Source organism: Saccopteryx bilineata, chromosome 5 (genome assembly GCF_036850765.1).
Source record: "Saccopteryx bilineata isolate mSacBil1 chromosome 5, mSacBil1_pri_phased_curated, whole genome shotgun sequence".
Taxonomy (NCBI): Eukaryota; Metazoa; Chordata; class Mammalia; order Chiroptera; family Emballonuridae; genus Saccopteryx; species Saccopteryx bilineata.
The window spans coordinates 65,810,390-65,835,765 of record NC_089494.1 but is presented as its reverse complement, the minus strand read 5'-3'; the positions used below and the strand labels follow the sequence as shown (position 1 = coordinate 65,835,765).

Below are 25,376 nucleotides of genomic sequence, written 5' to 3'. Positions count from 1 at the left end.
TTTAGGTTTTCTTTCTAGTCTTTTAAAACTTAGGTCCACATTTATTCCTCTTCTTAAATAAACCTGTTTTTTCTTTATCCAAGCTAATGGAAGCATTTTTCTTCCATTTTGCATACATTCTCCTAAACACCCCGGAAGTAAGCCTCATTATGCTCCCTGCTTCTTGTGCCCCTGTTCCTTCAGCACCCACTTTTCACTTTTGTTCAACAAGGCTGCAGACGTCCTCACTCCACGGGGAGGTGGCTGCTTGGATAGCAGTCCACCGAAGGAGCAGAACACACACGCTGACAGTAGCATCTTCCTTCCAAACGTTCCTGCTTCATGTCCTTGCCACCTGTTCAGACCAGATGGGAAGCTGCCACTCGTGCCCTCTACAAACCAAATAGCCTTGTGTGTGCGGGAGCCGGCACTTACTGTTGGGGTACAATAAAGAAATACAGGCTGCTTGCAGTTGATTCCTACTATTGTTTTTATTCGTAAATTCATTTCAGTCAGCCCAGATAGTTGGGACAAATGATTGGGAACAGACATATCCCAAGCTCGGGTCCACAGTGAGCACAGCAGATAGGAGGGGTGTGGCAGCGTCAAGGTCAGATGGCAGGAAGGCCACTGGAACTCACCTTATTTCCTGCAGTTCTACCTGGGCTTCAGGCCCATGTCTTTATAATCAACCAGCATGGTGGGCCTTTGCCTTGTTTTCTTTTACAAAGTAGTTTGTTCTCATGGACATTACTGTAGAACTTACCAGAGGTCCATTAGAACATGGAGAAGTATAGAAACAGCACTGATGGAGGTATATACTTAGACCAGTGGTAGTCAACCTAGTCCCCTACCGCCCACCAGTGGGCGTCCCAGCTTTCATGGTGGGCGGTAGCGGAGCAACCAAAGTATAAATAAAAAGATAGATTTAACTATAACTATAGTAAGTTGTTTATAAAGATTTATTCTGCCAAACTTAGCAAAAATCTGACATAAAGCACTTGGTAAGTAATTATTATTATATGCTTTAACTTGCTGTAACTCTGCTTTATCAATTTTATAAAGTAAAGTTACTTCCCTACTTTATAAATCACCATTACTGTGGAACGGTGGGCAGTTAGAAAATTTTACTACTAGCAGAGATACAAAAGTGGGTGGTAGGTATAAACAGGTTGACTACCCCTGATTTAGATCATATAGTACTTTGTCAGAATGAGGTCATTGTCAAGAGAGTAGAACAGTGCAAATTCTATTTTTCTTTAATACATCTTTAAAAATTCTCCCCCATAGTGTATACTATTGTGTTCTCAACATCAAGGTCCCTTCATATATGTGACCAAACAGCCTTTCGGATTTCGAAAAAGCCAGAAAATGGATTGTCTGTCACCTCAAACCACTTCTCCCCACTTACGTTCCAGGTGGACACCCTGGAGGTTATACGGCATCCAGAAGAAACCACCAACATGAAGGGGCAGACCATGGCTTCTTACTTCCGGGTATGGAGTCTTGTTGACCTCTAATCTGACTACTTAGAGAAAGGACTTGCCAGCCCTTCCCACAAGAGACCCAGGTCTGAGAGATTCACTGAAATGAGAGCAAAGCACAAGAGCCAGTTGAGAAAGGTGGGGTATGAAGAGAGAAAATTATAGCCAGAAACCTCTACCTCTGAGCACAGTGTCCTCTGAAAGATCAGGTGGAAGCCCACGCGTCTATAGAGAGCTCTGGCCGCTGGCACATAGCCCTGTCCACTGAACATGCTGATTCAGTTAGCATTGGAGCGGCTTCTTGGCCATAAAGCGACCGGAGTCAGCCACTTTTCCAGCATGTTTACTGAAAAGCAAAGTACAATAGTTAATAAAATTTCAGAAGGTGGCTTATCAAGTGTAGCTCCTGAGAGAATCTGTCTTAGCTTTGACTTTATTTTCCTAAATTGAATTGTTCCGTTGTAAGACCTGTTTGTGTGAGCCCAATTATTTCCCATCTCTGCTGACCAATATTTGATATTTCATCTAGTAAAATGACTCCTTTGAGTAAAAAAGTTGTCTCTCTAGAAGGGCTCTGTTAAATATACATTGTTTAGGAAAGATGAGACACAGACACTCTTGTACCAATTTGCACAGATTTGTTTATCTTTAAATTATAGTTTGGGTTGGAATCCCCTTACAGATAATGTACCACTCAGAGCTAATGTCAAGCCAGCTTCATGGTGTAGATATTAGGCCAAAGATAGAACTACCAGTCCCAGGGATTTGAATGAGGTTGTAAGGTGGTGTCATCACAGGAAGGGGCTCTGCAGGGGTGGGGAGTCAGTGGGAAGCTGGGTCAAGGGATGGGGTTGCCAGGCAGTCTGGGAGCCAGCACCATGGGTAGCAGGCTTTGCAGAAAGCTAGCAGGTTCAAGAAGACCTAAAGCCAAGAAGTCTAACCTAGCCAACTGTGCTTCAGAGGTAGTCCAGAATCGGGCTCAGGATCCGAACTACACAGGCCCAGAGGCTTTTGAGCCCAGCACTTTATCCTGGTAGTGATCCCTGCTACCGCTTCTCTGGCAGGAAGGCATTCAGCCCCTTTTCATCACTCATGTTCATACATTTCTAATTGCCACTTATTTCTTACATTACCCCCTTTAACAGCTATATCCTCTTTGTGTTCTGGGCAGTGTGTGTGTATATCCATATCTATCCCATGGGACTAGGAGGTTCTGAGCAACTTTGTGAGTCATCCCCAAGAGCCTAAAATCCTTCTATCAGCAGAGAAGTCTCTGGTTTATAGTTTTTCAAAAATATACCCAGGACAATCAACTTGGTGTTCTCAAAATACTGGTCCCCAAATGCTAAATTCAAGAAATAAGGTGTATTGGCAAGCTAGGTAACACCATTTTGGATCAGTAGGAGGTGTGATTATGAAATGAGGGGACTGATTTCCTGGGTGGCTTGGAATTGCTCCTGAAGGCATGTCCAAAAGAGGAGCTCCAGAAGCTTACCCCAGGGACCAGCTGAGACCTCTATAGCACAAGTACCCACTGCTCTTCCATGTGCTTTCTCTCTGTGCCAGCCACGCAGCCCATGTGAGCCGATCTTCATTATAGTCTTCTTTCTTCCAATTTTCTTTGGCCCTCTTTTTCTGTTTTCCTTTACCAATGGTGTCAGTAGGATTTGCTTAGACTTTCTGATAGTTCTTAGGTTGAGGAAGCAACTAACCCCTTCCCTAAAAGCTGGGCATTTTAAATTACAGGTATAGTTTGTAGAGTATTGCCTTGGAATAACAGAGGGGAGCTAGTTCTGGGAACCTAAGGCAGCTAAGTTTCCGCCACATGGGGACATTGCTAGGCGCAAGGTGATGTTTAAAGAATGCATTTGAGTATGCAAACAGCTAGCTATAAGTTCTTGTCAGAACCTATATCATCATCTCCTATTGCTGGTTTCTTTTTTAGTCTAAAAAAAAAAGGCCCTGGTTGGTTGGCTCAGTGGTAGAGCATCGGCCTGGCATGTGGATGTCCTGGGTTTGATTCCCAGTCAGGGCACACAGGAGAAGCGACCATCTGTTTTTCCACCCCTCCCCCTCCCTCTTCTCTGTCTTTTTCTCTTTCTTCTCCTCCTGCAGACATGGCTCAGTTGGTTCAAGCACATGAGCCCCAAGTGCTGAGACTGGCTCTATGGAGCCTCCGCCTCAGACACTAAAAATAGCTCAGTTGTGAGCATAGCCCCAGATGGGCAGAGCATTGGCTCAAGATGGGAGTTGCCAAGTGAATCCAGGTGGGAGTGCAGGCTGGAGTCTGACTCTCAGTCTCTCCTCCTCTCACTTGCAAAAAAAGGGGGAGGGGGAGTCCACAAGTTGTTTACAAGTCAATAAATTGCTCTAGAGGTCCCTGTAGGACTGTGTTGTAGTTACCCATCATGGTGTGGAAACCTCATTTCATGTGTACTTTTCCCCTGTTAGTATTCTCTGATGGATCTGCTCTCCAAAATGGTGGTTGGACAGCCCCACTTTGTGCGCTGCATTAAACCCAATGATGACCGAGAGGCCTTGAAGTTCTCTCAAGAGAGAGTGCTGGCCCAGCTCCGCTCCACGGGGATCCTGGAGACAGTCCGCATCCGCCAACAGGGATATTCCCACCGCATCCTCTTTGAAGAGTTTGTGAAAAGGTCAGGCTGGCATTTTGGGAAATGTATTATGTTAAATACAGCTCTGCCATGGGCACCCTGTCCCCTGGGATGACTCCTCTGGCCCACTTGCTTCCAAACGTGCAATCAGCTACTTACCAGCTACCAGTTACTTCCTTAAATGTTGAATTTTTTATAATGCTCCAACTAAATTACAGTGATCTGGAGGACAAATTAAATTCTTCTGTGATCACATTTTTAAAATAAAAATGTCCATTATATATCCTTAGTTTTTAAGATCTCCAGATTTCTAATTGGTAGGATGAAAGTATCTCTCCATAGGTGGGTCAGGTTCTCAGATTCTGGCAGATGTGAATGCACCAGGTACTCTCCCAGGCTAAAACAATGAATAGCATGGCATAATATTATAGTTAACATTTACATAGTGCCTACACCGCTCTAGTTGTAGTTTATGGAGTATTGCCTTGGAAAACCAGAGATGAGCTAGTTCTGGTGATGGAGTTATGGAAACCTAAGTATGTTCTTAGGCAGCTAATTTCCTGCCACATGGGGGTATTGCTTGGTGGCAGGTATATTTGAACCATGGTACAACCCTGTAATCTAGGCTCTACTATTGTAAATGTAAGAAGTATCCAAACCTACAGAGAATTTTTATGAGTTTATTTGAGCAGAACTGATGACATCCTGGGAAGCAAGATCTCTAATGCTCTGGAGAATGACAGTTTTACAGTTCTTATACTTTTGGAATTAAGGAGAGACTATAAGGAAGAGATGAAGGTGGGAGAAAGCAAGGGATGGAAATCTATGATTGGATTGCAGGAGAGTTGACAAGATTATGAGTTCCCTTGAGGGTGGTTACACCTCTGAGGGGTCTGGAAAGAGGATTAGTTCTAGGACTTCAAAGGTGTGTTAACCTAGATGCACAAGAAAGGGACCTTTGATAGGCCTGAGGCAGGACTACACACTGTGCCCTGTTCAATTAGGAATTTATGATCAGATCACCCTGTGAAGTAACTTTCAGTCACTGGGCTTGCCAGATTTATTATAAAGCTCATTTTTGTTCACAGTTATCCCTTTGGTCATAAATCAGTCTGAAGGATGCATTACCAAACTTTTGGTCAAATAATGTCTCACAGAGCTAGAAATGTTCATTCTTAGGAAGTCTCAGTATCAACATTGTCTTGTTGAAACAGTGCACCATTGGGAATGGGGCAATATAGCAACTACGGGATGTGAGTTGAAGTCAAGTCTTCCCTCAGAAGGGAAGGGCAGGTAAATGGAAGGCAGTCAGGTCTGTTGGGCAGATAAAATGTATTATGCTCACTTTGTTAAAGATGACACAAGGAGGCCGTTGCCCAGGTGATATTAATGTGTGTTGGGGCAGGCAGGATTGTTGTAGCCTGGGGCTTGGTTTTGGGATTAAGCCTTTCCCACCCTTTTTGATGTGGGGCGGTACAATCCAATCATGCCTCAGAGAAGTGACTTTGTATTAGAGACTTCCCTATTTTGTATATTGGATTAAAGGTTGTGAAGCTACACTATAAAATGGGGGCAGAACGGGACTTGGCGCTTGGTTCCTGGGATTAGCATGAGAGAGCAGAGAGAGTAGAGCCAGCAGCAGAAGGAGGCCACGTGGAGGAGGCCAGGAAAAGCAGCCAAGATGGCGGAGTGCTGAGTGAGATGCCAGTTTGTACAGAGTTTGTATCTGGGATAAGGAAGGAGATGGGGAACTGAGGAGAATAAGGCTGGTGAGCTAGAAACCTTTGATTCTAGGAAACTCGGATAAGTCAGTGGCTTTGTGAGCACTGAATGTGACTGGGTTTTGGAGCCCAGTGTGTTTTTACTTGCCCGCCGGGTGCAAGCTAGGATTAAAGACTATGGCCCACCAGTTTGTGGCTCCGTTGTTTCTTTACCGACTGTCCAAATCCAATGCGAACCTGCAAGGGCCGGGCTGCTGTGATAGTGGCCCTGGCTGTGCCTCCTGGCTTTACAAGGTCTTATGACCTTCATTGTGAAAAAAAAAAACCTACTCTGGATTATTTCTGTTCTGTGAACTATCATTATCTGAGTTTTGCCATCTATCTCATTTTCCTGTGTTTTGTATATAGCTTAACATTTATGTAAGTTGTAAAAAGAATATTAAAAGTTATCTTATACATCATTAAAAGTTAGACTATATAGAAAAAACCCAAAAACATGTATAACTATTATTATGACTAATATCATTAGTAGACAGGTAAAGACAATAAAAAAAAATGGTCTCTGAGTACAGCATTAATCTGTTGGTCTACAGGCCTTGTTGATATATTCAAATAGCTGTCTACCTCTGATATTGGCAGCTTCTCAACCTTGAGGAGTCTTTGATGCCTATTGGAGGCAAGTATAAGAGACAAGACTAGATGTTCATTAACAGTTAGGCACCTAATATGATCCCCTCTAACGAGGATGGAGAGTGTCTTTTATTTGATGTTTCTTCCAATAAACAAAATCTCCAGGTGGCAGTCCATGATCTTTAAACTCTTATCTCCTGGGAGCTTTCTGTGAAAGGAAGTGACTGCCTATTTGACATTTTCTCGAAGTGACTTTATGAAACCTTGGCAATTGTGTAAAATATCTAGTTGCAATAATATCAGCTCCTGAGTTTCTTCATCTAATTTAAGTCCAGCTTAAATACATTATGATGCATGAAGGAATGCAAAAATAGAACAATGGGGTTTGCCAGGGTACCTTAAAGAACCAACCAAGCATCTTGGGTTTCCTAAAGCCCTATTTGTTTAATTTACAACCATTTTGACACATACAATATACCCTAGAAGTTTTTATTTTAATCATTTATTTTATAATGCTTCCCATGCAATTTAACATAAAAACAAGGCCCTTTTGGAACACCACAGAGTTATTTCTACATATATTGAGATTTTAACCCTTAAAAAAATCTCAATTTTTGTTTGTTTGTTTGTTTTTGAGAGAGAGGGGGGGAAGGGAGAGAGATTAGAAGCAACAACTCATAGTTACGGCAATATAGTTAGTTGTTCGTTGATTGCTTCTCATATGTACTTTGACTGGGGGGCTCAAGCTGAGCCAGTGACTCCTTGCTCAAGCCAGTGACCTTGTGTTCAAACCAGTGACCATGGGGTTTCAAACCTGGGACCTTAGTGTCCTAGGCTGACACTATCCACTGCACCGCTACTGGTCGGGCTTTAAAGTCTCAATATCTATTGAAAACTAAGTAAGCAATTAGAATTCTTTAGCATGGCAGATTCATGAGTATATTTTATAACCTTTAGAAACATATTTCATAAATATCAAAGTCATTTATTAAAATGGACTTATTTTTGTGAACCTGGATAAAATATAAATATTATATTTAATATTACTAACTCAAAAGACATGTCTGTTCTACTTCACCCAATAAAGTTAAACTAGCTTTTATTTACTAAGGATTAATCATAGATCATATGAACTTGAAAAGCATATGTTAGTCTTTACATTTCTGAGAATTTTAGAATACTCAATCCTTATAATCACTTGCCTTCAAATCAATTAATTTTAGTATATTAAATTTATTTTAACAATATCATCCAGAGTTAGAAAATTTTCTCAGATTTACAACACATCTATATAGACAGACAGACAAACAGATATAAACAGAGACATTTTAGCCATGAGAGAAACACATTAGTCAATAAAAAAACAAGTCAGATCAAAATTTTGTTTTGGCTATTAGGGATAAGAAGACACAATTTATATCTGTCCTTGACAAGTCAAGTTCCAAATTACCTTTTCCCCTTTTAAAATAAGAAAGCTATTTTTAATACTGCAAAGAATTGGATTGCTACCTAAACAATACCATAGATTGATCCATTTATGTAAGTCCTCTTTTTGAAGTTTAAAAGATCAATTAAATATATATTTTCTATTCATTCTGCCTAGTTTTATAAATGGCTTCTTTTAATTGTGTGCACAGAAGATTAATTTAGGAATATCAAAGGATCCTTATCATGGGCATTTTCCTACAAAAGTATTAATGGGAGGGGAGGCTAACTGTCATGGGGTTTGTTGGTCTTGGAGGCATGATTTCCTGTATTAATTTTAATTTTCCTTTGAAATCTGTAGAGTCTGAACAAACTTCTAGGAAAAAGCAGCCTTTTCATTCATGTCTCCAGAGGAGCAGTGGATATCCCTATAGAAATGCTTCACACCCTAGAGGAAATTTTTCCTCAGGTAACCCTACGAAGAATACCTGATTCTGAGCTGGGGAAGCAAGTGCCCTTTCCCTTTTGGTGCTAGGAAGAGTACAGTCTCTCATTAACTAGCACGGTTTTTGTTCAGACTCTCGGTAAGCAATTCCAATAAAAAAGCAGAAATTAAAAGCAGCCACCCATTTATCGTCTCCTTTTCCTGGGTTATCTCAACCCTATCCACTTAGAGGATTTCCTAAGAACAGCTCAAGGTCAGGACACACTATCCAAAGCAACTAGGTTCAGGATTCCAAGAGAAAACTCACCTATATTCACCCAATGCAAACTGGGGAGCCAGTGGGGACACAATGGGCCCATACCGGTAGTACTGGGTCCAGGTTCACAGGTTGGCCCTGAGTGGGCTTCTTCAGAATCCTGCCAACTACACCAACCAAGTGTGGATGTAAGAAACACTCAAACCTGTAGAGAATTTTTATGAGTTTATTTGAGCCAAACTGACAACATGCTGGGGAGCAAGATCTTAAATGTGCTGGAGAATGACTTTTTTTTTTTTTTTTTGGATAAGGGAGATGATATGAAAGTGGGAGAAAGCAAGGCAGAAAATCCATATGATTGGATTATGTGATAGTTAACAAGATTATGTGATTGCTTGAGGGTGGTTACATCTCTGAAGAGTCTGGAAAAGAAGATTACTTTTGGCATTTCAAGGGTGTGTTAACCCAGATGCACAAGAACAATGGTCAGGGCTTGCTTAAGGCAAAACAAAGAGAGAGAGAGAGAAAGGAAGGGAAGGGAAGGGAAGAAAAGGGAAGGGAAGGGGAGGAAGAAAGGGGAGGGAAGGGGAGGGAAGGGAAGGAGGTAAGGAGGAAGAGAAGGAAGAAAGGAAGGAAAAAAGGAAGGAAGAAGGAAGGAAGGAAGGAAGGAAGGAAGGAAGGAAGGAAGGAAGGAATGAATAGAGGAAGAGAGGGAGGGAGGGAGGGAGGGAGGGAGGGAGGGAGGGAGGGAGGGAGGGAGGAAGGAAGGAAAAGAAGGAAGGAAGGAAGGAAGGAAGGAAGGAATAGAGGAAGAGGGAGGGAGGGAGGGAGGGAGGGAGGAAGGAAGGAAGGAAGGAAGGAAGGAAGGAAGGAAGGAAGGAAGGAAGGAAGGAAGGAAGGAAGGAAGGAGAGAAAAAGAAAATGCTTGGGTATGATTAGCCATTCCTGACCTATCCAATTAGGAATTTATGATCAGATCACCCTTGAGGTTACTTTCTGTCACTGGGCTTGTCAGATTTATTATAGAGCCCTCATCTTTTTTTGTTCATATTATTATTATCTCCATTTCACAGATGATAAAATTGAGGCTCAGAAAGAAATCAAGGGACTCTCCTAAGCTCCCGTGTTAGTAAATAGTAGAGCCAAAATTTGAAATCAGACAGTGTGGTTCTAGCATCCACACTTTTAATCTCCTCAGTCCATTGCATTTAGTCAGTATTTGTTAAAATAAATTTCTGGGGAGCTTTTTAAATCCAGAAATTGCCTTTACCTTGGAATGAAATATTCTTCTCTATACAACTGACATCCAGATACCTTGTATATGCATGATTACAGGTAGAAGTTTTCACAACACTTTCTGAAGAAATAAAGGACAACAACAACAACAAAAAACACCTCTGAGAAGCACTGTTATCTCAGGGTATCCAGAGACGAAAATCAAAATCTATTATAAAATCGCCCACATCCCATCAGACATCTTTAGTTTCTTTCAACCTCCTGTCTAAAATTTATGGCCAGGGTCATTTTTCAAACATTTTCTAAGAGAAGAAGAGGTCCTAATATGGCCCTTCCTTCATCAAGTCTTCTAAACACTACATTCAATGGAGAAGAAAGAGCAGAAAAGTTACTTGCAATGAGAGCTTCAAAGTTAAAAATAAACATAAAATTACTATTTATTTATTTGTATTTGAAATAAATTTAATCAAAATCAAAATGTATAACATTTTTAAGAGGTGGCACTGTTGGGCAGATAAAATGTATTATGCTCACTTTGTTAAAGATTACGCTGCCCATGAGGAGGCCATCACCCAGGTGATATTAATGTGTGTTGAGAATCCTTATAGCCTGGGGCTTGGTTTTGGGATTAAGCCTTTCCCACCCTTTTTGATGTGGGGTGGTACAATCCAGTCATGCCTCAGAGAAGTGACTTTGTATTAGGGACTTCCCTACTTTGTATATTGGATTAGAGGTTGTGAAGCTACACTATAAAATGGGGGCAGAACAGAGTTTGCCCTCTTGGTTCCTGAGATTATCATTAGAGGAGAGAGCAGAGCAGAGAGCAGAGAAGGAGGCCACGTGGAGTAGGCCAAGAGAAGCAGCCAAGATGGCGGAGTGCTGAGTGAGATGCCAGTTTGTGTAGAGTTTGTATCTGGGATAAGGAAGGAGATGGGGAACTGAGGAGAATAAGGCTGGTGAGCTAGAAACCTTTGATTCTAGGAAACTTGGATAAGTCAGTGGCTTTGTGAGCACTGAATGTGATTGGGTTTTGGAGCCCAGTGTGTATTTTTTACTTGCCCGCTGGGTGCAAGCTAGAATTAAAGACTATGGCCCATCAGTTTGTGGCTCCGTTGTTTCTTTGCCGACTGTCCGAATCCAATGCGAACCTACAAGGGCCGGGCTGCTGTGATAGTGGCCCTGGCCGTGGCTCCTGGCTTTACAGGCACCATATTACAAATGCAGGAATGTATCTTTTTAAATTGTTGTTATATTTATTTTTAAATTGAATTTATTGGGGTGACACTGGTTGACAAAAGTTAATAAAGTCCTTAAGCAAGAAGTGAGTTAGTTTTTCATTCTTCTCAAATTTACTTCATATATTGCTGCCAATAACTCATCTTCTATTATTTATAGAGCTTTGTACTACCTCTATGAGGGAGGTGAGATATTGTGCCATCTCTTTCTGCATGTATGTAGTGCACAGGCTGAAACAACTATTTAAAAAGAACTCTCTTTCAGCCTCTTTTTCCTCTTAAATGTGGAGGTGGAACAAGAGAAAAAAAGATCCTTTTAGCACATGAATATTACTAGTGAAGTATTTTTAGCCACTAAGTGTTGAATGTATAAAAATACTGAAGGAAACAGGTCAACTGCTAAACAGATTGGCATGTCTTTGTTGTTCGTAGTGAGAAAGCTATTAGGCAAGTATGAGCAAGAGTTTCAAATTGTTGGGAAAGCTGAGGGTATCAAAGATTTCTGAGCTAGTGAGTTAATTGGTATTTTGATCCTTGAGCAACTTAACAACAAAATGGATGAGTTAGCAGTTTTCTTCCTTGATGTTATTTAACAAATAGGTTCACCTCTCATCTTCCTGTTCTTCCGTGTTTTGTAAACACGGAAAAATATGCAGACAAAACAAAGGCATGGAACAGATCTATTCAAGGTCTATCAGGTGAGGTAAATAAAAGATGAAGGCTTGTTTCATGTTACTCTTTACCTTTTTGTATTTTCTGGCATTCAGGACTGGAATCCTGATGTGCACGGAAAGGCAGTGTTTTGAGGATTATGTTGTCGGGTTCCAGAGGGAGAGGGACTTCCCCAAATCAGACTTGGCCAAACCTAAGATACTTCCTTCCCCCATCATCCTTGAAATTTCTGGCAAAACGACTTGGAAGTCCCCTTCCTATATTCTATTCATGAAGCCTTCGAGGAAATGGTTGTTCCCAGCAATTTCTCATGAATGAGACCAGGCAGGTTGGAGGTATTTATCTATTGTCAGGTAGGCATACAAGAGGCCACCTGGCAGTGCTGGGCAGGTAGCCAAAACCTCCTTAAAGTTATACTATTGAGGAACATCACAGAAAATGACTATGAATGTTCATGGCTTCCTGGTCAGTGGACTAGGAAGCCTGGTCCAGCAGGAGGTCTACACTGGGACAAACAATATGACTGCATGTGTTGGGAGGTGTTCTGGCAAATGTCTAAAGGATAGAACAGCACATTCAGTTCAAAGTCATATGGTGTGTTTATTAAACTACTGTAGTTAATAAAGCAATTTAGTGAGAAGATCGGATTTCTAGTTTCCTTTTGGATATAATATTTGGCAAGTAAACTAACATTTCTGTTAAAGATGTTTCCTTGTCTGCATAAGAAGGCAGGAATGCACAGAGCCCACATGCTGAAGATTTTCAGCAGTTGCATGTAAATTCCTGGCCCTTACTTAGCCTCTAAGTCTTCCAGAAAGACCCACCTCTTTCAGGACCCAATTCATAACAGTTGTTAAACTAATGTCTGTTGAACAGAATGAAACTCTTCCCTCTTTTCTTTCATCAGCAGCTTCCTCCTCTTCTCGTGACGGCGTGAGAGCCATGTTGCCCGGCATCTCCTTCCGCTCCTTCTCCCTTCTCTTCCTCTAGTTTCTGTCCTCTAGAAATCTAGGTGTCACCTTTGTCATGTCCTAAATTTCTTCAAACAGTCCATTTCCAGGCTCTGCTGATTTACCTGCTGAAGTTTCTCGATGAGGTTCCCTTGGGAATCTCCCATCCCTTCTCTTAAGGTTTTAATAATCACCCACTTCTTCCAATATTAATGTCTGTCATTAATATTATTATTTAATAACAACTTAAATGAGATATCCTTCATATATGATAAAAAATCACCTGTTTAAACTTACAATTTCATGGTTTTAATATATTTAGAGATGTACAACCATCACCACTACCTAAACTAAGCATCATTCCATGTGCTTATTGGTTATCTGTATATCTCCTTTGGGGGAGAAAATGCTTATTCAAATTCTTTGCTCATATAATGGTTGATTTTTACATATTCTGGATACTAGCCCCTTATTAGCTATATGATTGCAAATATTTTATCCCATTATGTAGGTTGTTGTTCCAAATTTTTAATTATGTCCTTTGAGGCACAGATATTTTTAATTATAATGAAGTTCAATTTTTCTGTTTTCTTTTCTGGTCATTCATTTTGAGTCATAACTAAGAAACCATTGCTTATTTCAAGGTTATGAAGGGGTATTCCCATGTAATCTTCAATCCAACAGGGGAAAGAACAGTTTCTTCAGCATAAAGTGCTGGAACAGTTGAATATCTATGTGCAAAAGAATAAAATTAGACTCCTACCTCACACCAGTTATAAGAAATAACTCAAAATGGACCACAGATCTAATTATAAGAGCTAATTGTAAAATTCATAGAAGAATACATACATAAAAATCAACCATTATATGAGCAAAGAATTTGAATAAGCATTTCCCCCCCAAAGGAGATATACAGATAACCAATAAACACATGAAAAGATGCTTAGTTTAGGATGGTTGTACATCTCTAAATATATTAAAATCATGAAATTGTAGTTTAAACAGGTGATTTTTATCATATATGAAGGATATCTCATTTAAGTTGTTATTAAATAATAATATTAATGACAGACATTAATATTGGAAAAAGTGAGTGATTAATAAAGCCTTTAGAGAAGGGATGGGAAATTCCCAAGGGAACCTCATCGAGAAACTTCAGCAGGTAAATCAGCAGAGCCTGAAAATGGACTGAAGAAATTTAGGAAATGACAAAGGTGACACCTAGAGTTCTAGAGGACAGAAACTAGAGGAAGAGAAGGGAGAATGAGAGACTGTCTCCCAGACCTTAAGGAAAAAAACCAAACAGCACCACATTCCTAATGTCAGAGATATATTTGCTCAACAGACAGACTCAAAAGAAAAAGCTCCAGATGGCACTGAATCACAGTTAGTCAGAAAAACGAAAACAAATACCAAGGAAAAGATGACCAGGCATCTAGCCTAGTTGTTGGTGAAAAGGAGCTGACCCCACTGGGCCCTGAGGAGGCACCTGCCTCTGAAACAGATATCAACCTGGAGGTATCATTTGCAGAGCAAGCTGTCAGTCAGAAAGAGAACTCCACGGATAGGACCCAGAAGAGCAAAGGCAACGATGCCCCATTACCTAGTTTCAGATTGCCAAAAGACAAAACTGGCACCACCAGTAAAATATATTATTATTAAAAAAAAAATCAACTAACCATAAACTGATCATAAAAGGTTTCTGAAGTCTCAGTTCAATCCTCCTTATATTTATATTTACTCCAGGCCTTTTAAAGGTCTTTTGCCTACCCTCTTGATATGGATTCCTAAATGAACTTTCTGCCTATTCTATTCTTTAAAGAACCACCCAAGTATGATTAACCTAAAATTCCTAAGTGTATTGTTTGCTTGATTAAAATACTTATTTAAAATGACCACTTAGACCTCCACTGGGAGAGCTTCAGCCCTCTTCCTGATACAGGGCAGTCTCCTTGGTCTGGCCCCTGCCTACTTTTCCAGTCTCTTTCCTGTCTTCCCTCCTCTCAGCTCATACTCCAGCAGCAACTGAACTGCTTGGAGCTAAACCCCACGCTGTTCCCTTCTTCTGTGCTTTTTCTCATGCTATGTTGCCTGAACCCCCCTTCTCCAAGTCCTCAGTGGGCTGACTTAAGCAGGCTGACCCCTGCTCCTTCCTTAGGACTTTGAACAGGCATTATCATCTCTGCAACACCATTCCTGACTCCCCAAGCTGGGTTAGGAGCCCCTCTGCTGAACTATGCTGGTGGTATTTTCTATGTAGTAGTGGAAACTAGCTGCTGGTATCTCTTACCTTGATATTAACCACTTGGGAGGTAAGAATTTTTTTCAACCAGCTTTATATCTGTATTGTCCAGCACAGTGTTTGACACAAATGAGGTGTTTCATAAATATTTATTGAATTGAATCAAACTCTCTTACTCATTCTCCTTCATCACTATCTTCTTTTACCATCTTCTTAACTGACTTTTTGGTCCTTGCTGGCTTTTTGTTTTGTTTTGTTTTGTTTTTAAGATTTTATTTATGATTTTAGAGAGAAGAGAGTAGAGAGCAAGAGAGAGGAAGGGGGGGAGGGAGGAGCAGAAAGCATTAAATCATAGTATAGAGTTGCTTCTCATAAGTGCCTTAACTGAGCAAGCTCAGGGTTTCGAACCTGTGACCTCAGCATTCCAAGTCAATGCCTTAGCCACCGCACCACACAGGTCAGGTGGTTCTTGCTATTTTGAAGTACATACCAGGTATATGGAGCTGGCTTTGTTGAGGGTAACTTTAACTTGCATTGTATAGTAGAACCAAGATTGTTAAGCCTAAAATTTCAGGTAAGTTTTAAGTAGCTCTTTATCAAGAAAAGGTAAGAAACCATAAATAAGATAATAAAAAGCCTCTAATCCAGCTTGAAAATGCTATTATTAGAATTTAAAACATTAAAGGGGTGACATTTAAAGAAATCTAGCTTTCCTTCTCTCTACAACAAACATTGATTTTTTTTCTTCCAAAAAGAGATACACTTACTAGGACGAGGGAGATTTCCTGCCCTGGTTCCTGCCTGCTTCTCTAGCCTCCTCTCTCATTTTCCCACTTCTCAGCTCACACTCCAGAAAGAAAAAGGAACCACTTAGAGCTCCCTAGTACAGCAGAAAGTGTGCTTTATTAAGGCCATAGCCTGTAAAAGCAGGCTACTTCCTTGATGTTTTGGTCAGGAATCTTTCAATAAGTGACTGAAACTCAGGTCAAAGCAAAATTTCTAAGCAGGTATATATTGCCTTATATAACCAGGAAATCTAAAGCTATATCTAGATTAGGGCATCAAGCAATTTTACCCAGCCATTGTCTCTTTTATTTATCAGTTTTGCTTTTCTCTCTCTTAAGTTTCTTGTTAGCTAGGTGATTCTTCCTCTCATGTCGGCAAAGATAGTCCCCAGAAGCTCCTATTGGAAATATCCTACAGACTTAGCAACATCAGCAGAAAGTAAATTCATGAGAGTTCCCACACAAGGAGCTCTCTGGTGGTCCCAGTGTGGGTCTACATGCTAAAACCATAACTGCGCCCAGGGGGATGACTGGCCGGGTCTATGGTCAAGTTCCAGGGGTGGAGTCAGCTCTGCTAGAACTGGTCTGAGGGCTCTCTCTGTTAAAAGAAGAAGAGGAATCATCTGTCACCCCTAGTTTTGACCATTTCCTACCCTGGAATCAATTGTAACAGTACAGCAATGTCTAGCTATTTGCTTAGAACAGGTCTGTAATTTAGAATTTTCTAAGAAGGATAAAATTTTTATTGATAATAACAACGCTAACTTTGGAATAAGAACTATATACAGATTATTATAGAGTTAACCTAAGCATGTTTAACTTTGGGGGGGGTTTGAGTCTTTCTTTTTGAACCAGCTACACTATTCAGTGGGTTTCTGAAAACAGTTTCCAGCTCTACTTTATTAAGAGATTAGGAAGAACTCTCTGTTCTGGCCCAGTTTGAATTCATATTCTTGCATTTGGCATTTTTCTCAAATCTTAATCAGTATAGGTCATCATGTTTTTGTCCCACATAAGGTTGTGCTGCATTCTTTGTCAGGGTCTCCTTCCCAGCCTCTATTTGTATTTTAAGTATAGTCTTTAATAATTACAGTGTGTTCGTAAAGTCATGGTGCACTTTTGACCAGTCACAGGAAAGCAGCAAAAGACGATAGAAATGTGAAATCTGCACCAAATAAAAGGAAAACTCTCCTAGTTTCATACCTATTCAGTGCAGTTCCATGTGGGCTCACACACAGATTTTTAAGGGCTCCTTAGGTAGCTATCCTGCATAGCCTCTACAGACGCATCACTGACTGATGGCCTACCAGAACGGGGTTTCTCCACCAAACTGCCAGTTTCCTTCAACTGCTTATCCTACCGAGTAATGTTATTCCTATGTGGTGGTGCTTCGTTATAAACACGCCGATATTCACGTTTCACTTTGGTCACGGATTCGAATTTAGCGAGCCACAGAACACACTGAACTTTCCTCTGTACCGTCCACATCTCGACTGGCATGGCCGTGGGCTGCTCCGCTGTATACACGGTGTTATGTCATCATCTGTGCATGCGCACATGTTGCCACATCATGCTACAGAAACTGGGAGGGTTTTCCTTTCATTTGGTGCAGATTTCACATTTCTATTGTCTTTTGTTGCTTTCCTGTGACTGGTCCAAAGTGCACCATGACTTTACGGACACACTGTACTTTGTTCAAGAAGATTACTTCTTCCCTTTTATATTGCAAAATTCTCATCATAATCTATTATTCCCTCAACAAAAGCTTCTTTCTGTTTCTGTGAATCTGCAGTTTTTCCTTCCTCCTATACAATCTCTGCATTAAGTTGTTGGCCGCTGTCTTTGGGTTCTGAATCAAACTGCTATTTCTGTTTCTTCAGGAAATAAAAGAAAGCCCCACCACCACCGCCATTACTTTTAGCAGTAAGTATAATGTCCTAACCAGGTCCAAGCTGAATCAAACTCACCCTCTGGGCAGAGTTATGGGTTCCCTGACGACAGCAGCTCAAATAGCATCATATGGCTACTTACCCAAATGAGTTATGGAGATTTGCAATGTTTATTCATAAAAAGACAGATATGTGCCCTCAGAAAGATTCTAATGTTCAGCCTTCTGTCTGGATCCAGCTACCAAGGCTCTAAGATTCCAGTAGAAGAGAACTGGGAATCTCCACTTTCAGTGTCTAAAGCATTCACTTCCTCTCACTGTTGTTGGTTCAGTAAGACTCAGCTCTGGATGAAGGTGGCAAAACCTTCTGTTAAGAAAACCTATCTCTTGGGTTGGGAAGAAAAACCTTAGGGTATAACTGTTTCTTAGCTAACTTACAAGAATTCTCTTGTTTTAGCTCTTTCTTCATTCACACTTGCAGAGGTTCCTGGGCTGTTGATTTCTGAATCTTTGTGGACAGTTGTGTTCTTTGCTATAAATCAAATTTTTCCCGTCTTTCCCCATTATGGTTTAAGATCCAGCTTTTTCAGTTCTACTAAATCTGTTACCTTTTTTTTTTATCTGCTTTCTTGTTACCAAAATCTTGTGGTTATCTTCTCTCCTTTCTTACCTCTCTTTCTCTTTATCTTCACATAGGATTTATACCTTTAAAAAAATCCTCTTGCTGTCATTCTATTCGGGTATCAGAAGGGAGAAAAGGTAAATGTGTGTGTTTAACATACCATCTTTACCCAGTCATTCTTTGAGTGCATTATGTGTTTAAAATACAAAAAGAAAAAGAAAAATTAAAAATACAAAAATGTTATTTAATGTATATCATAGTTCTTACAATTCATGTCCAATTTTCTTTTAAGAATGTTTTTACTCCCCTGAACAAGGACATTATAATTTTGCATACCATGATGTTGGGAATTTCCAGATGTTGAGAAAGACCAGTTCTCTTTCTCTCTCTCTCTCTTTCTCTCTTATTTTAGTGAGAGAAGGGGAGGCAGGGACAGACCCCTACATGCACTCCAACTGGGATCCACCTAGCATGCCCACTAGAGGGCAATGCTCTGCCCATCTGGGGCCCTTGCTTCATTGCAACCAGAGCCATTTTTTAATGCCATCTTGCCCAGAGCCAACTTGCTCTAATTGAGCCATGGCTGCAGGAGGAGAGAATAAGAGAGAGGAGAAGGGGTAGAGAAGCAGATAGGAGCTTCTTCTCTGTGCCCTGACCAGGAATCAAAACCAGGACATCCATGGGCCAACACTCTACTATTGAACCAACCGAAAGACCAGTTCTCTTTAATGTGAGATTTTATATACTGTAATCCAGGGACTATTTGAGACCTGTCAAATATGCGTAATATCTTAAATTTTCTTTAGGCTCTTCCCTTTCAGTGGTTTAATATTCCTGATTATTCTTTTTCTATGTTTTTCCTTTGTAATTAAAGTAAAATTTTAAAAAGATTGTAAACTTGCAGAATTCCTACACAGTAGCATAAAGAACATACAATTGCATAGAAGAATTTGAGTTTAAATGTGTGGTTTAATGGAATGAATACTAGTTTTTCATATTCATTGAGGGTGGAGATGATTCTCTCAGCAGTTTTAGAAATCATGTATTTATGCTAAAAAAATGCTGTTACTAAACATATTTTTAATTTTCTATTTGGTGCTTCCTTTAGACCTAAGCACATAATTATTTTATTTGACTTATAGAAACACCCACTTTGACCACCCTTTTTATTAGAATTGGATCTGAATTAATCTTGGCTATTTCTAAAGACAAAACACACATGTATGACAAACATTTACCAACTTTGAGGTTAATTTTAAAATGGAAACTCAGATATTGATTCTAAATATGAATCCCTGAAATGTTTGTGGCAACAGAATATTCTTAAGGATGTTATCTCCCAAGGAATTGAGGAAGGAGTGACCGTTAAAAGGAACTACATTTATTAGGCACATTGGTTCTAGTGTGACTTTTCTGTGAGTCAGTTACTTGATTTGATAACCACCTTTCAAGTAGTAGCAGGATCTCTAGCAACCACAGAGAAGAAGCCTTGTGAATGCCAAGGTTTGTGGATACAATTTTTGCTTCTTCATATTAGTGAAGAATAAAAGTACCCTCATAAAAAAATGTCTTCTAAAAAGCCATTTCTTTTTTGGTCATTTATTTGGGGTCATAAGTGTGCAGAGGTGTTTTCTTTTTTTGGTCATTCATTTGGGGTCATAATAAGAAACCATTGCACCTCAAATAGCATGCCTGACTCATAGTAAGTGTTCAAATAATGTGGAACAAATGATTCTGTCCTTTCAGTCTCTCAGCTAAGGTCTTTGTTCTTGCTACTTTCATCTACTCATACTCTAAGGTAGAAGACCCACAAAACTCTGCACTGATAGTATTTCCAGAGTTGATTTCCAAAGCAATCCTTTGAGATCCAGGTATTCTTGCCAGTGGAAGGTCTAGAGCAGGGGTCCCCAAACTAAGGCCCGCGGGCCACATGCAGCCCCCTGAGGCCATTTATCCAGCCCCCGCTTCACTTCTGGAAGGGGCACCTCTTTCATTGGTGGTCAATGAAAGGAGCACATTGACCATCTCATTAGCCAAAAGTAGGCCCATAGTTCCCATTGAAATACTGGTCAGTTTCTTGATTTAAATTTACTTGTTTTTTATTTTAAATATTGTATTTGTTCCCATTTTGTTTTTTTACTTTAAAATAAGATATGTGCAGTGTGCATAGGGATTTGTTCATAGTTTTTTTTATAGTCCGGCCCTCCAATGGTCTGAGGGACAGTGAACTGGCCCCCTGTGTAAAAAGTTTGGGGACCCCTGGTCTAGAGTGACTCAACACATTCAGACATTTTTAGAGTTGACTTTTATTTTGAAGTCTTTCATATTTGGACTTTGACTCTTAACTCTGTACTCTCTCAGGCTCTTTCCAGAGTGATCTCTTGATAAATTCAAGAAGCAGAAATGCATGTCTCATTACCCTCTAAACCACAGGGCTCTTCAGTTCCTGGCCATCAACATATTCTCCCAGTTGTCAAGTGAAAATATATACTGAGGACCTACCAATATGGCAAGCTCTGTGAGAGCACAAGGCGCTGAGAGCACAAAAATCAAGAAGGCACATTCTTGTATTCAGTATTATTGGATTAATAGAAAATACATCTTGGAAGCATTACAAAAGAACATAGGTCACAGAACATTCAAGTATGTATTTATTCTCTCCCAAATATTTATTTGACTACTCCCTGCTATACTTTTCAGAGTACTAATGATAGTCTCTCAACTGAATCGTTGCTTAGCCTCCAAATGTGTCTTCCAGACTCCAGCCTGCTTACTCCATGTGATTCTTTAAACTGTCACTAGAGTTATGTTTCTAAAAACATAAAAGATGATCCTGTCACTCTTGTGAATAAAAATCTGTGCCTGCTCATTGCCTATAGAATAAAAATCCATCACCTTTAGCTCAGCAGGCAAAGATTTTCTATTATTATAATTGTCACCAACCAAATATTCTTATTTTTTCCTTCACCACTCTTCCTCACATTTCCTGCATTGCTGTTGTCAGCTTGACCTTTGACCCTTCAGGCCCACATGCCGTGGTGGCCCAGTGGTTGGCCTTTGCACGTCCTCTTTTCCCTCTGAAGCTGCCTGGATTTCTCAGTGCTGCCAGTTGCTCCATCCTCTATGCTCCCACAACTCGGTGTTTATATTTTTGTATTAGAGCAAATACTTTTATTTTATCCTAACATTTCTGCCTACCCCACTAGAGTGTGAAGTGACTTCTGTGTGGATGGTGGGGACTCATTTTTGAATTTATTCCTAGCATCTCACACGGTATAGTGTCTGGTCCATGGTGTGTATTTAGTGGTTCCTGAAGGAGGGAATCTATTTGTCAGGAATACATTTGACTGTGAAAAACAAACATTTTTAGAGTCTTAAACCAGAGTTTCTCAATCTCACAAAATGCTGACATTTTGGACTAGATATTCCTTTGTTGTGGAAATCTATCCCTGTGCCTTGTAAGATGTATAGCAGCATCCCTGGCTTCTACCTCTTAAGATGCCAGTAACCCCCCACTTTCAAGCTATGACAATAAAAAATATCTCCAGAGACTGCCAAATGTCCCTGGAGGAGCAAAATTGCCCAAATTAAGAACCACTAGCAAATAGGTTATTTGTTTCTCACAAAAAGAAATTGAGAGGTAAGCTATTTTTAATGTTCATTTTTAGTATTATTTTAATGTTTTTAGCTGTTCAGTGATGTCATCAGGGATTTGGATACCTTATGACCTCCTTTTATTCCTTTTTACCTTTCTTAGTGTGGGGGGTTGCCTTATAGTCTCATGGTCACAACGTGGCTGCTGCCTCTCTAGGCATCAAGTCTGCAATCTAGCCAGGAAGGAAGGGGCAGGATAAGGAGCTAAGCCAGCCACATTTGTCTCATTTTTATTAGGAAAGAACACATTTTTCCCAAGAGCCATTTAACATACCTCTCATTGAGCTGGACTGAGTCACATGACCATTCCTAATTAAAGAGAGAGGCTTAGAAAGTGGGGAACAGGAGTGGGGCTAGGCACATCATCACCTGAAGAAAAACTGGTATTCAGTTAGCCAGAAGGAAGAGATAGAAATGAAAAAGGCATTAATTATGCCTACCACAAAGAAATCTAATGTTTATTAATTGAATGAAGAAATAACTAAATGACTAAGGGGCTGAGTGAAGTTCAAGAAATACTTCCAGTTCCTCACCACCCATTTATTTCTTACCCCTTGCTGCTCAGCTTCTTACCTTTCTTTTTTTTTTTTTAGATTCTATTTATTCATTATAGATTCAGCTTCTTAAGATGATTGTTTAAGAATTAACAAGTGTAGAAGTGCCTGAGTAGAAACAGGCAAGATGGCGGAGGACCCTTTCATTACATTGCAATGGAAAGATGTGTTTGCAGTTTTAAGAGCACAACAAATTATTTTAGCTCTTGCAAAGTGAACTAAATATTATTAGTTATCATTGTGGAACTTTCAGCTAAGAGGACAGAGCCCCTGACAATTCCTTACAGAGCCCCAAGTTTAGTGCTGGCTCACAGGACAGGAGCTGAGAGAAAAATCAGCATCACAGAAGAATCAAAGCACCTTAAGAAAGGCTGAAATCCAAATTTCAATTTTCAAAGAATAAAGCTACTACTTTTTTCTCTGGGGAGTCAGCAGTGAATAAGGAAACACAAATCTCCCAGGAGCTGGGATAGCAATAGGATAGTCCTAGATTTCTTTTCACCCATAACAACATAGGTGAGAGCCTGCCATAAAACAGATCTTTAGGTGCCTTTCAAATAAGCAAGTATGTCTGTAGCAAAGTGAACAGAACCCTTAATTCTCTGCAAATTGATATACACGGCGGTGAGGGACATGTTAAGTGACAATACTTAGGGAGGTAGTAGGTTCAACACTGTAAGTAAAATATATCATATGCTCATGTGAGCAATCTCCACATTTACCTTCCAGGAGCAACAGTTGAGTTAGTGGCATTCATTGTCTGGGAAAGACCTCTGACAACTGCTGTCCTTGTATACTGTCATTTCTACCCATTTTTCTTTGTTTAATTAAAAGAGTGAGTTATTCATCCTTCTCCAGTTGTGTGTATATGTTGATATCTTTTATGTAAGTGAGACCTTAGATGACTTCTTTACTCACTTAACTCTTACACAACCATTATTAGAATCGTCGTTAGTACATAAACAAAAACATTTTACATGTACCTTTTATAACAATATTGAAAAACACTAAAAGATGTCATGGTCCAACTTTGCCATTCCACAGGTGAGGAGACTGAGGCCAAAGAGATGAAATGGCTTTCTCAGGTGACATCTGTAGCAGGTGGCAGTGTCAGTCTCTGCAGGTTGCTATAGACTGAAGAGAATTTCTGTGACCACTTCCTTTTATCCTTAAGGGGCAGGATGAATTCAAATTGGCCTTACCTAGGCTGAGGATCTTCCCAACTTGCCTTTAGCAACAGATGATTCAAAGTTCCAAAACTCATTATTTTTAGGTTCTGCATTTCTCATGGAGCCCATACTGCTGACAGATGTCTTTCTCCTATTCAAGTACCAGAAAAATCATTTCTGTAGTTGACAGCTATGCAAATTCAGCCTGAAATTTGTAGTGGTGACTCACAAAGTCACAAAGTGGTTGCAAGAGGTAATAGCAATCACACTGTTCTGCAAAGATGCTAAGTGCTGGTAGTAATAATAAGTCCAGGCAGTCTTTCCTGATTCTCTTAATGTCTATCGTAGGCAGCCTCATGAACTAATTCAATTACAGGGAAGAACCCGTGTAGAAATAGGAACAGAAGGAGGAATGGCCACATTATTGGAGCGTGCAAGAAGAAATTACAAAAGAAACTAAGATGAAAGACGTTATGAAGGTGTTTGACAGTCAATGCATTTGAAGACGGCCACGCTAGACCTTTGAATTGGCCGTCCAGCTTACTCTGAAAATCAATGGCAGAGTGAAAACTCTGTTCCTGCTTGGAGAATCCTTAGAACAGATTTCAGTGGAACTAACTTATATTCACTAATGATAACAATGAGGCAGAGAGAAAAAAGAATGAAGAAAATAGTGGACAAAGAGGAGAAAAAGTAGGAGAAGAGAACACCAGGAAACTTCCTGGCAGAGATGGCAAGTGAGCACTGCTTAACTCTCCAGCCCCAGCTGCAGACCTGGTTCTCAATCAGGCGCATTTTCTTCAGAGCCCAGATGTGGCTGTGAGTTCCACCCGCCGCGGCACTCTAGGAAGCCACTGCCCTGTCCATCAGCTGACCCTCAGTTGACCTCTTAGCCATTCCTGTTCTAATATGTTCTATTTGCTTTATAGTCAAACATCATGGTTTAGGGGTGACTCACAGGAAAGTTTCTAGCTACTCTGTCATATGCATTTGGTTAGAGAAAAGAAAAATAGGTTTTGTCCAAGATCAGGAGGAAAGAAGGAAGAGAGGGGCATTTATTGACCACTTGCTTATGGCAGGCTTCATACTGGTGCTTTACATGCATCATCTCACTTAGCAGGGCCAATACCCCCAGGTCAATGAAATCATTCCAGTTATACATGCAAGGAAACTGACTAAAAGTCACACAGATAATGTGTGGTGGACAGAGGCAGATTAAGGTCAGTTGAGGCCCCAGGCACAGAAGAAAATATTGAGCCCCTTAAAAAAAAAAGAGAAAGACAGGAAAAGTAAAAATACATGTTAATCATATTTTTAAATAAATAAAAAATATTATGTACTATTAATGTTAAAATTGTACATATGAAACCAAACTTGGTGTCGTTAGAAAAAGTGTAAAGTTGGGGTTTTGCAGGGCTCTTCAGAAGTCGGGGCCCAGAGCGTGTGTCCAGTGCTCCCGCTGTTAAATCAGGATATGAACTAAGTCTGATTTCAAAGCCCAACCCCAAAATATGTAAATAAGGCAGGCGAACACATCCAATATTCACTGGAAAATCAATCTGTAGAATTCATTCAGAAAAAATAAATTAATAATTTTGTCAGTTGTAAAATACAATAGAATAATCAGTTTAATATTTCACTTTCAACTGCCAATTAATTTGTGAATGAACTTAGCCTCAATCTCTAATTCCCAGTGCTTGTTTTTTTTATAAGGTCCCCCAGTTAAAGCTTATGAGCAGGCAGCAGCAGCAGAAACATTTATTAAGCGCCTATTGTGTGTGTTGGGTGCTGTAGTGAGTAACACTGAATTAGAA

At 40.1% G+C, this 25,376-nt stretch overlaps 1 protein-coding gene across 5 annotated transcripts in view; it reads left to right on the top strand.

The window, feature by feature from the left end:
• MYO3B (myosin IIIB) overlaps positions 1-25,376 on the top strand; it is a 577,608-nt gene that overhangs the window by 343,589 nt on the left and 208,643 nt on the right. For all 5 annotated transcript variants that reach the window (XM_066280402.1, XM_066280405.1, XM_066280403.1 and 2 more), the window contains 2 exons: positions 1,398-1,475; positions 3,915-4,120. In XM_066280402.1, the coding sequence (XP_066136499.1) occupies positions 1,398-1,475; positions 3,915-4,120 (284 nt within the window). The remainder of the gene's footprint in view (positions 1-1,397; positions 1,476-3,914; positions 4,121-25,376) is intronic.